The sequence below is a fragment of the Scyliorhinus torazame genome, chromosome 6 (assembly GCF_047496885.1).
Source record: "Scyliorhinus torazame isolate Kashiwa2021f chromosome 6, sScyTor2.1, whole genome shotgun sequence".
NCBI lineage: Eukaryota > Metazoa > Chordata > Chondrichthyes > Carcharhiniformes > Scyliorhinidae > Scyliorhinus > Scyliorhinus torazame.
In genome coordinates, this window is record NC_092712.1 from 166,914,315 (window position 1) to 166,927,077 (window position 12,763).

At 52.5% G+C, this 12,763-nt stretch overlaps 1 protein-coding gene across 1 annotated transcript in view; it reads left to right on the forward strand.

Moving 5' to 3' along the window:
- The window catches only part of slc25a13 (solute carrier family 25 member 13), a 470,724-nt gene that overhangs the window by 196,135 nt on the left and 261,826 nt on the right, over positions 1–12,763 (forward strand). Inside the window, exon 4 of the mRNA XM_072510240.1 lies at positions 12,057–12,196. Within this exon, the coding sequence (XP_072366341.1) occupies positions 12,057–12,196 (140 nt within the window). The remainder of the gene's footprint in view (positions 1–12,056; positions 12,197–12,763) is intronic.

The following is a 12,763-nucleotide window of genomic DNA, read 5'->3' on the forward strand; positions in this document are numbered from 1 at the left end:
GGCTGGCCCATCTAGGCCAGGACGCCCCAGGAAACGGCAGCCAAAGGGATCCCGTGTCAGAGGGCAGGAATCACAGGAGCCCACCTCCAGTTCTGCTGTACCGTCTGGGGAACCACCTAGACGTAGTCATAGGGTCCGTAAGGCCAAACAATTAGACACTGAGTAAGTTGGCACGGGTGCAGGGCACAGAGGTGTTTTAGGGGCTAGGGCACGTGCATGAGCTCCTTTCGTTATTAAAGTCAATTTTACACCTACAGAAGCTGCCTTTGTGCTCTGTCCAAAGCGTGCGGGGGTGTCATGTACGTTGAGCGCAAGTGTGTGTGTGAGGGGTGTCTTACCTCAGCCCCAGGTGAGTCTGCCCCCTTCCCACTGGGCCGCCATCAACACACCCCCCCCCCCCCCCCCCCCCCCCCCCCCCGGCAGAGGACGGGACCGTGCGCTGCAGCGTCACAGCCGCATGCAGGGATGGTGGTACTGTGGCCATGGGTCAGACATAGTCCAACGATGTGGACCCAGGAGCTCATCGCAGAGCGGGTTGTCATCATCCTCCATGGCCTGCAATAGACAGGCGTCCACCGGCAACTATGTGAGCCCGGCCGTTGTGCCGCAGGTGGATCGGCAATGGGGGGGTGGTGTGCATTCAGGTGGGGTGGGGGGGTTGGGGAGGGGGGTGAGGGTGCTGGGTGGGTGGATGGGTGGGGGGTGTGGGTGGTCGGGTGTTGCCATGGTATGCGGTCTGTGGCCACACTACCCGATTCCCACGCCCATCTAGTCAGTGAAGCGGGCGGCTATCAGCCTGTCCCGTGCCCGCTGGCCCAGCCGGTAACGGTGGACTGCGACCCGCCCGTGTCTAGCCCGTTTGCCCTGACCATTGCCCCCAACCCCCTCATCTGGGGAGGCATGCGCCTCTTCCTGCTGCTCCTCCACTCCGCCGTCCTCTGCCTGCGGCACATCGCCCCTCTGCTGGGCTATATTGTGCAGGACGCAGCACACCACAATGATGCGGCCGACCCTATCTGACCGATACTGGCGGGCGCCCCCAGAGAGGTCCAGGTACCTGAAACGCATCTTCAGCACGCCAAAGCACCTCTCTATCACTCCTCTTGTCGCTACATGGGCATCATTGTAGCGGTTCTCCGCCTCATTGCGTGGCCTCCGTATAGGCGTCATCAGCCACGATCGCAATGGGTAGCCCCTGTTGCCCAGCAACCAGCCCCTCAGCCGGGGATGGCGTCTCTCGTACATGCCGGGGATGTATGACCGTGACAACACGTATGAGTCGTGTACACTGCCCGGGTACCGGGCGCAGACGTGCAGGATCATCATGCGGTGGTCGCAGACCACCTGCATGTTCATCGAATAGGTCCCCTTCCTATTGGTGAACACGGCCCTGTTATCTGCAGGTGGCCGCACGGCGGCGTGCATTCCATCAATCGAGCCCTGGACCATGGGGAACCCGGCCACGGCAGAGAAGCCCACGGCCCGGGCATCTTGGCTGGCCCGGTCCACAGGGAAGCGGATGTAGCGGTGCGCCATGGCATATAGGGCGTCTGTCACTGCCCGGATGCACCGATGTCTGCGATATGCCGGACAGATCCCCACTCGGTGCCTGGAATGACCCCGTTGCATAAAGTTTCAGGGCCACCGTAACCTTGACGGACACTGGGAGAGGATGTCCCCCGCCAGTGCCACGCGGTGACAGGTGCGCCAGCAGGTGGCAGATGTGTGCCACGGTTTCCCGGCTCATCCGGAGTCTCCTCCTGCATTCCCGGTCCGTGAGGTCCTGGTATGACAGCCGGGGCCGGTACACACAGGGCGTCCTCGGGTGCCTCCGTTGCCGTGGAGCTGCGACGTCCTCCTTCTCCCTCCTCGTCCTGTCAGTCAGGTGTCCCTCCAGCCTGGTCGGCTGCCGCTGCCCCTCTGCGGCAGCCTGACCTCTCTGGCACGCTCCTCCTCCTCATACAGGGCGACATGGACATTCGCGGCTGCCGCCACGGCGGCCAACATCGCTGGATGACCGGAAAACATGACGGGCTGGTGTGTGGGGGGGGGGGGGGGGGGGGGGGGGGGGGGGCGGGGAACGACGACATGTCATCATTGCCCATACCTCCTCCTCCCCCCAGCAGGTGGCATGGACCGCATGGGTCCGACTGTTGGAGGCTGGCACCTGGCCAGGTGGACCAACTCACTTGCCCTCGCACCCCCCCCCCCCCCCCTCCCCGTCACGGACCCCCTCCCCCTCCCTGGCACGGACCCCCCTCCCCCTCCCCTGCACGGACCCCGTCCCCCCATCCCCCTCCTCAGCACTGACCCCGTACCCCCTCCCCGGCACGGACCCCCATCCCCCTCCCTGTCACGGACCCCGTCCCCGTCCCCCTCCCTGGCACGGACCCCCTTCCCCCTCCCCTGTACGGACCCCGTCCCCCCAACTCCCTCCCCAGCACGGACCCCGTCCCCCCATCCCCCTCCCCGGCACGGACCCCATCCCCCTCCCCGGCACGGACCCCGTCCCCCTCCCCGGCACGGACCCCGTCCCCCTCCCCGGCACGGACCCCACCCCCCTCCCCGGCACGGACCCCGTCCCCCTCCCCGGCACGGACCCCGTCCCCCTCCCCGGCACGGACCCCGTCCCCCTCCCCGGCATGGACCCCGTCCCCCTCCCCGGCATGGACCCCGTCCCCCTCCCCGGCATGGACCCCGGCCCCTCCCCGGCACGGACCCCGTCCCCCCCATCCCCCTCACCGGCACGGACCCCGTCACCCTATTCCCCTCCCCGGCACGGACCCCCGTCCCCCTCCCCGGCAGTCATCCTCCCCCCCCCCCCCCCCCCCCCCCTCCCGGCACTCCCCCGGAGCCCAGCCCACTCTAACCCACCCCCGCCGCGCGCGCGCACACACAACCCTACACACACCTCTCCCCCACACATACAGACTGCGGCCACGCCATCGCCTCTCCAGCGGCCAACCCCCCAGGCCGTCACCCACGCTGGTCGGCGTAAACCTTGAGCACTGGTTGACGCCGTTTGAAAGGTGGTTTAATTTACGCCGACGTGACCCGTGATCACGTCAGCGGGACTTCGGCCCATCTGGATGGGAGAATATCGGCAGCCCCAAAATCCATTGCCTTGCGCCCACCCATGCCATTCTCCGAGGGTGCGGCGCGACTGACGCCCCGCCGAATTTTCTCCCTTCGGAGAATTTGGCGGGCTGCGGGGGCGGGATTCACAATGGCCCACGGCGATTCTCCGACCCGGTGGGGGGTCGGAGAATCTCGCCCCACATTACCAACACAGTATTACGAACTTTAACATCATAAAGAGAGTCAGCGGAATTCTCCCTTTCTGAGACTGTGTTGACACCGGTGCAGGATTCGTGGAGCTCCACGACAGCAAAACTGGCGCCGCACCTGGACTGATTCAGCTACTACTAAGGCGCTAGCACCAGTGCCACGTGGAACACAATCGATTCCAATGAGAAATGGTGCGGGATTCACCGGTTTCGTGATTGACACTTAGGAGGCTGACGAGCTGCATATACACACTGAACTCCCCACATACACTATCCCAGCCAACAAGATGGCAGCGAGGAGAGCAGCACCCTGTTTCTCGGACCCCGAGCCGGAGACCCTCCTGGACATTGTGGAGGAGAGGCGGTTGACCCTGTACTCCAGCCCGGGGAGGGGGCTGTCAGCCGTCGCCATTCGTCATGCCTGGGTGCAGGTGGCAGAGGCGGTCAGCGCTGTCAGCAACACTGTCTGGACCGGCCAGCAGTGACAGAAAAAACTGCACAACCCCCTCAGGGCGGCCTGGGTGAGGAGGCAGCACTGTGCTCCTAGCACTAACTCCCACACCACACACCCGTAAACCCCACCCCCCACTACTCTGAGCGTGGCCGAACCCCCCCACGCACCACATGCCGGCACCCATCCCAGCCGCTATGGCCGAGTGCTCTGGCCACTGAGGGCACCAGCTAGCCACCCCCTGAGCTCCATGCGTGGAACTGTCTAACAGTGTCATTTCCTGTCTCTTTCCCCCGTTTCCCCCCCTCACGGCAGCGGGAGAAAGCTGAAGGGGCTCCTGCTGGACCTGCAGACTCTGACTGTGGCAGAGCTGTGAGGCAGCAGTGCTAACCACTGTGCCACCATGTCACCTGTGACACGTGTATCAACACCCCTCCCCGCCCTGACACCACCCCCACACCACTGCTCATCCCCCACACCACAGCCCTAAACCCCCCCCCCCAAACATCCCCCGCACTATTCTCACACCCCTGCCAGAGCCACCTGGACATCGCAGCGGCGCTCATGAGCGTGGCCCAGTCTCAGCAGCCCAAGGCTGGCAACGTCGGTGACATTGACCAGGGACTAGCCAACGTGGCACAGACCGAGGGAGGTGGCCCAGTCCCAAAGGGAGATGGCTCATTCACTAGCTGATGTGACACAAACCATGAAAAGTAGTGGAACATTGAATGGGTGATGTGGCGCATTCCCAGACGGTGATGGTCCACTCCCTGTGCTCCATGGCCACGAGTATGCAGACCCTGGTCTAGACCAGAGCGGGCCTCCAGGACTGGCAGCACCAGGTGGCGGGGGAGCCTCTGGATAGCTCCGCTCGCACCCCCCTCCTTTGGAGTAGCCTGAGGGAGGAGGAGGTGAGGGAGCCCATGCCAGTGAATCTCGCAGGGGAAGTGCCAGAACACCACAGTGCCAGAACACCACAGTACCCCCCCCAATTGCCTGACGCATCTGGTGGGCAGCGGGAAGAACAGGGTAGCCCCACGCCATCCGAGCAGCAGCTGGGCCTATCCAGGCCCGGTCGCCCCAGAAGACGGCTGCCAATGGGGATCCAGGTCACAGGGCGGGATCACAGCAGGCCGATCCACTCCTGTGGGGATCCACCAAGAATGTAGCATTCGGACCTATAAGTCCAGAAAGTGAAGTTGGAGGGCGGCATGTGGCGCAGGGGTTAGCACTAGATTTGAGGCGCTGAGGACCCAGGTTCGAATGCCGGCCCCAGGTCACTGTTTGTGTGGAGTTTCCACATTATTCCCATGTCTGCGTGGGTTTCACCCTCACAACCCAAAGATGTGCAGGTTAGGTGGATTGGCCATGCTAAATTGTCCCTTAATTGGGGAAACCATTATTGGGTACTCTAAATTTAAAAAAAAAAAGAAAGTTAAGTTGGCACCGATGCAGGGCACATTTTAGTGATAGGGGCTAGGACACAAATCTGTATATACGTTATTCACACTGTTACAACCTGCCTCGGTGCTCTGTCAGATGGGTGTGAGGGATGGGCTGGCCTGAGCTGGCCAGAGGGCGTGTGAGGGTCGGGGGGAGAGAATGGGCGGACGTTGTGGGTGGCCTGTGCTCCCCACCATCGTCATCCCAGGGATTCGATGGGACCATGTAATGGAATGACCAGCTCGCATGCAGGGATCACCCAGATGGATGGTGGAAAGTGCGACCGTGGGAAGGAGTCAGGCGTCATACAATGCAGAGCACCAGAGCTCATTGCAGGGTTGTCATCATCTTCCATCTCATGGACCAGTGTTGCTGCCAACCTAGGGCCCGCACCGTGTAGTGTGGGAGGCACGTATGACGGTGGGGTGGGTGGTGGTGGGGAACCCGAACATGTCAGGAATCATCGAGTGTGCCAGGATGAAGGCGTTGTGCACACTGCCTGGGTATCGGGCACAGATGTGCATGATGTGCAGCTGATGGTCACAGATGCACGTTCATCGAGTGGAACCCCTTTTGGTTGGTGTACAGCAGCCTGTCATTTGCAGTTGCTCGTAGGGCGATATGCATCCTGTCGATCACCCCCTGAACCCGGGGCAAGTTGAAGATGGTGGCGAACCCCGCTGCATCCTGGTGGGTTCAGTCCACATTGAATTGGATGTATTGAGGCATATAGGGCCTCCATGACGGCAAGGGTGCATCTGTGCACCGAGGTATGTGTGATCAGGTCCCCACCCGGCACCTGAAAGGACCCCGTCATGTAAAATTTCAGGACGATTGTCACCCTGACGGCCACCGGGAGCAGGGTGTCCCCCTCCCCCCGCTGTGTCAGGTGTGCCATGATCTGGCAGATACGTTGCACTGTCTCGCTGCTCAGTCGGAGTCTTCGACACCATGCTCAGTCTGATGAGGCCTCATGCGGCACCTCATTGGCACCTCCTCCTCGGTCTGTTGGGCAGCCGGCTCTCCATTCTGGGCGGCTGCCTCCTGTTCCTCTGGGGCAGGCTCTGCTGCAGCACGCTCCGTTGCTGCTTGCTCTGCTGCTGCAAGGTAGGTTCCTCCTCCTCGGCAGCACCAGCTTGTACAGCTGCAGGTCATTCCCAAAGACTGCAACAACTGGCAGGAAGGCCACCATTGCTGATTGAGTTCCAATATCCATTGTCTGCAGCGGGTGAAAGGTACTGTCAACTGGCATGCCCATGCCAGCATTATGCTCCGCAGTCCCCATCCAGCACCCCCATAGTGGCTGCAGTGGGCTGCCTGATGCCCTTCCAACGGGTGGCGGCCGGGTGGTGGGGCGGAGAGTGTGATGTGGGGGTGAGGGCACCCATATGGCCGGTATCACTCTGCAAGGGGCCAAGGTAGGTGCTCAGTGGGACGTGCAGCAAGCTGGCTACCTTGCAGGCCGCGCAATGGTGGTCAGTGCCTAGACACCTCCCCAGTCTCGTGGGGGTGGTGGGTGGGGGGGGGGGGGGGGGGGATCACCCCGGCCACTCGGCTCGTTTCTCCGTCATCCTCCCCCCCCCCCCCCCCCCAATCATCCTCTGGCCATGGCAGGACCCCCACGCTGGCCAGTGTCCGGCTTGGAAACCTGATGTGGAGAAAGCTGGAGGCCCCGAAGAATACCGGGTTGGGCCTGCTAATGATATGCAAACATTTAAGCGATGTTTACTGCACGTGGGCTTCGGACCGCATTGACGCCGCTGTTGAGGTGTCCGACAATTGCGATTTTGTGTCAAATCGGCACCCCCCGCGGTTTGTCGGAACCTATTCTCCGCCCAATTGCGTTTCCTGATTTCGGCGTCAGCCAATGGAGAGTCCCACCCAATAGCTTTCAATTATTAGTTAAGCAATGCTTAATGATAACCCTTAACTGCTGGCTATCTTTATCTCCTCTCCAGGAAAATCCATCTCGAGTCAAAATCCACTTGCGTACAAAAGCAGGCTCAGGAATACTTGCTGTAAACAGATTTCTTGGATAAACCCCTTTGAGAAAGAGAGATCCTTCAGAACCAGCTGCAGATTCTCTCCTGCCTTAAACTACTGTTTAAAAAGCCAGCCTCAGACACTGCTCCGGTCCTGTACACAGGAGGATCTTTAACTCACTGTCTTAAGAACAACTGCTTGTCTGGTCTAGCTCTAGTCAAATTTTTAACTGAGCTATTTTTCACAGAAACTGTTAATCTGTCCACAGGCAGATCTAAACTCACTGTATTGAGATAAGCTGCTTCTCTGGCCACATCCCGATCTAAAACGTAATTTCTTAAAACTGCAACCTCAACATCTAACTGCTTCAGCCCCTGGCTCCTCCCATTGGCAACATCATCTTACTAAAATTAAACACACTGTCTCTAATTATCTACTCTCCATAGAATCTTCTTAATATAAACAGAATTCTATTAGCCCAACTTCAGAAAATAATACCCCTAGCTGGGATGAATTAGGATCTTACTCTCATGATGCTTTAATTGCACCTATGTCTCCAAAAAGTGTCTGCTGATTTCAAACCAGGATTTTAAAAAACCTGACTGCAGCACTCACATTCTATCCCTGGCTTTTAACCCTTACTGCACCAAATACATATAAAAAGAACATAGGAGCAGGAGTAGGCCATCTGTCCCTTAAGCCTGCTCCACCATTCAATGAGATCATGACCGATCATTTTGTGGACTCAGCTCCACTTACCCACCCACTCACCATTACCCTTAATTCCTTTACTGTTCAAAAATCTATCTATCTTTGCCTTAAAATCATTCAATGAGGTAGCCTCAACTGCTTCACTGGGAAGGGAATTCTGCAGATTCACAACCCTTTGGCCGATGAAGTTCCTCCTCAACTCAGTCCTTAATCTGTTCCTTTTTATTGTGAGGCTGTACCCCTTAGTTCTAGTTTCACATGCCAGTGGAAACAACCTCCCTGCTTCTATCCTTTTTTAAAATAAATGTTTTTTATTGGGTTTTTGAACAAAGTATATTTACCGTTATGTACACAATAATTATATATATATATATATATATATATATATAGAGAAGAGAAGAGCGCGCACACACAAAAAAATAAAATAAAATAACTGGTAGGGTATTGTGCGCTAGCTCAACAGCAGCAACTCTGTACAATTGGCAATATTATTTTAAACACTTTAATAGGCATCTGTTTGTGCTGTGTGTGAGGGGTGGGGGACGGGGACGGGGACTGGGGAGGTACATATACATTTGGGTGCGGGAGAAACAATTACAGAGGCAATACGTGAATGGATCTGGTGTTGGTGTTGTCTCTTGCTTCTCCCGGATGGATTTCGCTGCCGTTGTCGTCTCGCGTTCACCTCCGCTTCAGCCCGTATTTTCCTTGTTCTCTGTTCCTGTCGATGCCAAGTTTGTGATTGTTCCCTGCTTCTATCCTATCTATTCCCTTCATAATTTTATTTGTTTCTATAAGATCCCCCCTCATTCTTCTAAATTCCAATGAGTATAGTCCCAGTCTACTCAGTCTCTCCTCATAAGCCAATCCTCTCAACTCCGGAATCAATCTAGTGACTCTCCTCTGCACCCCCTCCAGTGCCAGTACATCCTTTCTCAAGTAAGGAGACCAAGACTGTACAAAATACTCCAATTGTGACCTCACCAGCATCCTATCCAACAGCAACATGATCTCCCTGTTTTTAAACTCCATCCTTCTGGCATTGAAGGACAAAATTCCATTTGCCTTCTTAATTACCTGCTGCACCTGCAAACCAACCTTTTGCCATTCATGCTCAAGGACACCCAGGTCCCTTTGCACAGCAGCATGCTGCAATTTTTTTACTATTTAAATAGAAGCCCATTTTGCTGTTATTACTACCAAAATGGATGATCTCATTTCTCATAATGCAATATATCTGAAATTCCTACATTCATCACAGTATGGACGTCATCCTATAACACATGCACTAATTGCATCATGCTGACAACACTTTGATGATTTGATACAAAGGCATTGGTCCACAGTTTTGATGGTAATAGAAGGTAAACAAAGAGAAAGCTAATGTTTCTACTTGAAATCTGACAATTCCACCTATTTTAAATGGCGTAAAGTATTTGTGTTTCACTACAGATCATTCAAAGTGCTATAATTACATGATTCCTTGTCACAAAACAATTCTGACCTTTTTGTTTTTGGTCACACACCTCTGACTGCTGAGTCCCCTTACCATCAACATCAGTTGACCAGAAATATCAGCTTTGACAAAGGGTCACCTGGACTCAAAACATTAGCTCTTTTCTCTCCTTACAGATGCTGCCAGACCTGCTGAGATTTTCCAGCATTTTCTCTTTTGGTTTCATATTCCAGCATCCGCAGTAATTTGCTTTCATTTTATTTTAATAGAAAAAGAATGTCTGGGTTTGCTTACTTTTCCAGCATTTTCTCTTTTGGAGAAATATAACTGTATTGGCCATGTTTGTATTGTGGCTGCACGAGCAGCTCAGAGAGTTTAGATTCTATGGCGAATATCGCACCTCTTGACATTACCAGAACTTTCCACTGTCTTCAAGGCACAAGGCATGATGTGTGGTTTAATACCCCTGACTTCTGCCCAAATCCAGCTCCAACAACGCAAGAAGTTCAATACCATCTAGGACAAAGCAGCTGCTTGAAAAGCACCCCATCCGCCGCACTCGCTTCCTCTACCACTAGCACATAGTGACAGAACGGTAGGGGTTAGGGGCAGCACGGTTGCATTGTGGATAGCACAATTGCTTCACAGCTCCAGGGTTCCAGGTTCGATTCCGGCTTGGGTCACTGTCTGTGCGGAGTCTGCACATCCTCCCCGTGTGTGCGTGGGTTTCCTCCGGGTGCTCCGGTTTCCTCCCACAGTCCAAAGATGTGCAGGTTAGGTGGATTGGCCATGCTAAATTGCCTTTAGTGTCCAAAATTGGCCATAGTGTTGGGTGGGGTTGCTGGGTTATTGGGATAGGGTGGAGGTGTGGACCTTGGGTAGGTTGCTCTTTCCAAGAGCCGGTGCAGACTCGATGGGCCGAATGGCTTCCTTCTGCACTGTAAATTCTATGAAATCTATGAGAAGTGTGAATTATATAAAAGATGCACTGCCACTACTTGCAAGTTCCCTTCTAAGCCGAATACCATCATAACTTGGTAATATATTGCAGTTTCTTTGATGTTGCAGTGTCAAAGTCCCAGAACCCTCTCCCCAGCATACTGTGTACCTGTACCAGATGAACTGCAGCAGTTTGAGAACCTCGAGGGCAATTTGGTATGGGTTATAAATGTTGACCTTAATGATGCTCACATCCCACATTCCATGAACGAATAAAAAATATTGTTTGCACTGAAGTGAGGTCCCTATTCTTGAACAGATAATCCCACATCTTCATTTGTAGCAAACAGAAGATCTGTAGACACACAAAAAAGGAGAAGCGGTAGACCACACTGTTCATCAGGCCTGCTCCCTCGTTCATTATGATCATGGCTGATTTTGAGCTTCAACTCAATTTTTTTTTTGCCTGATCCCAAAACCCTTAATTCCCCGAAAGACCAAAAAAAAGTTAAATCCAACCTAAATGTGTTGTAACAATAGATCATCCATAATTCCGTGAGATAGAGAATTCCAAAGATTCACAACCCTTTGAGTGAAATAATTTCTCCCCGTCTCAGTTCTAAATAATCGGACTTATAACCTGAAACTATGTCCCCATGTTTTTGATTCCCTACCAACGAAATCGCTCTCTCAGCATCCACCCTATCGAGCCCCTTCAGAATTTTGTAGGTTTCAATAGATCGACTGTTATCTAAACTACAAAGAATTGGTCCAATTTACTCAGCCTTTCATTGCAGGACAACCCTCTCATCTCTGATTTAGTAAATTACATCTGTTGGGTGGCTGCAAGCAACTTGCGAGTCAAAACTACTGGTCACAGATGGATCTTAAGGAGATCTTAAGGGCATTATGGGGAGGGAAATGAACAGAAGAAGAGGGGTGTTGAATTGGGCAACCGGATGTTGATTGGAATGGGGTGGTCAGAATTGAGATCAATATAGGGGGAGGTGTGGTCTGGAATGGGCTTCACTCGAGGTGAAGCAATTGGGACATAGGAGGAGATTGGGATGGGTTGGCGGCGTGGACAACAGGCTAAGGAGTGGGCAGTATTCGGCATCATTGTTTCAACGCACATACAGTACAATATTGGAAGCTTGTTTAGCAGTGAAAATAGGCATGGTGCCATTGAATTTCTCGGCTCAATCTTGCAGTTTTGAACACGAGCAGATTTGTGATTATGCATAAATAAAAATTGTATGTACTCAGTAAAATTTAAACAAGAAAATGTTTGGCTAATACTGTTATGTGGTTTCTCGCTTCAGTTACTTTGGCATAGAATTTAAAAAAAATCTCAATACCTTTATTTCAAAAGAATCCTATTTTTCTAGATTTGTGGAATGAAGCATTCAGTTAATATATACTGTACAAATGAAGATTTTTTTCCCACAAGTTTTACTGAAACAAAAGTACAGTGACTCCAGCAATTTCCAAATATTTTTGATGTCACAATAAAAAGTGACTGGTATAAGTTTGCTGGAATAAGATTGGGGGGCACATATTGTCAAGCTATGAATTTGATAGGTTAGTCCCTACAAGCATTTAACATAAGTCATGATATATGAATATCGCAGAAAAGCAAGTTTAGTCTGACAGGTGATTGACCTTGGAGTAAAATCCATATTAACGCATGCCTGAAAAAGTTAATACAAAAGTCATTTCTGTGTTCAATTATAGTAGCATGGTTTTCTTTCTTACATTATACCATATATTTCATCATGATATATAGGTGACATCAAGCAAATATTTAGCCAAAGCGGTATTTACCAGCGTTTCCCATTTGATTGGAAATCTGAGTTTGTGGATCAGCATTTCGGGAAGGATAGGGGATATCATCTTAAATACAAAGAATTTTCACAGTTTCTCCTGGTAGGTTGCTGACTCAGTGTCATACGTATATTTAATATTTGTATAATCCAAGTAAACTCCGCCATGTAAATATATTGACATTTTCAGTATTGTAATTATAGATAGTACTCTACAGTAACACTAGTTCCCAGTTTAAAATCAATATTGTAAAACTATTCTTTAAATTACTAACTTACTGCAATATTTATCTGCCATATTTTGCTAAACTGTTTTAAATGTAACATGTATTTTCTAAGCTTTTAAGGTGACCTTGAGTCGAATGATAAGATTTTTAAAAAAATTGCTAACACTTTTATAGCATCTTCCATGATCTTGCGACACCCAAAAGCATTTTACACTATATCAAGATACCAGGAAAACACCGTTACTCTTCTTCAAATTGTGCCATGGGACGTAACTCAACTTTCCTGCCCTCACAAAGTAATTAAGCTTCTCGTAACATTGTATTCATATTCAAAGGACCACATTCCTGCAGCTTGTTTCCTCGGCTATTTCCATCTATGCCTTCTTGGTTTGAGAGACTGGCCTCTTTTCTGGTTCTCAGAAAACAGCCATTTACTTCAGTCC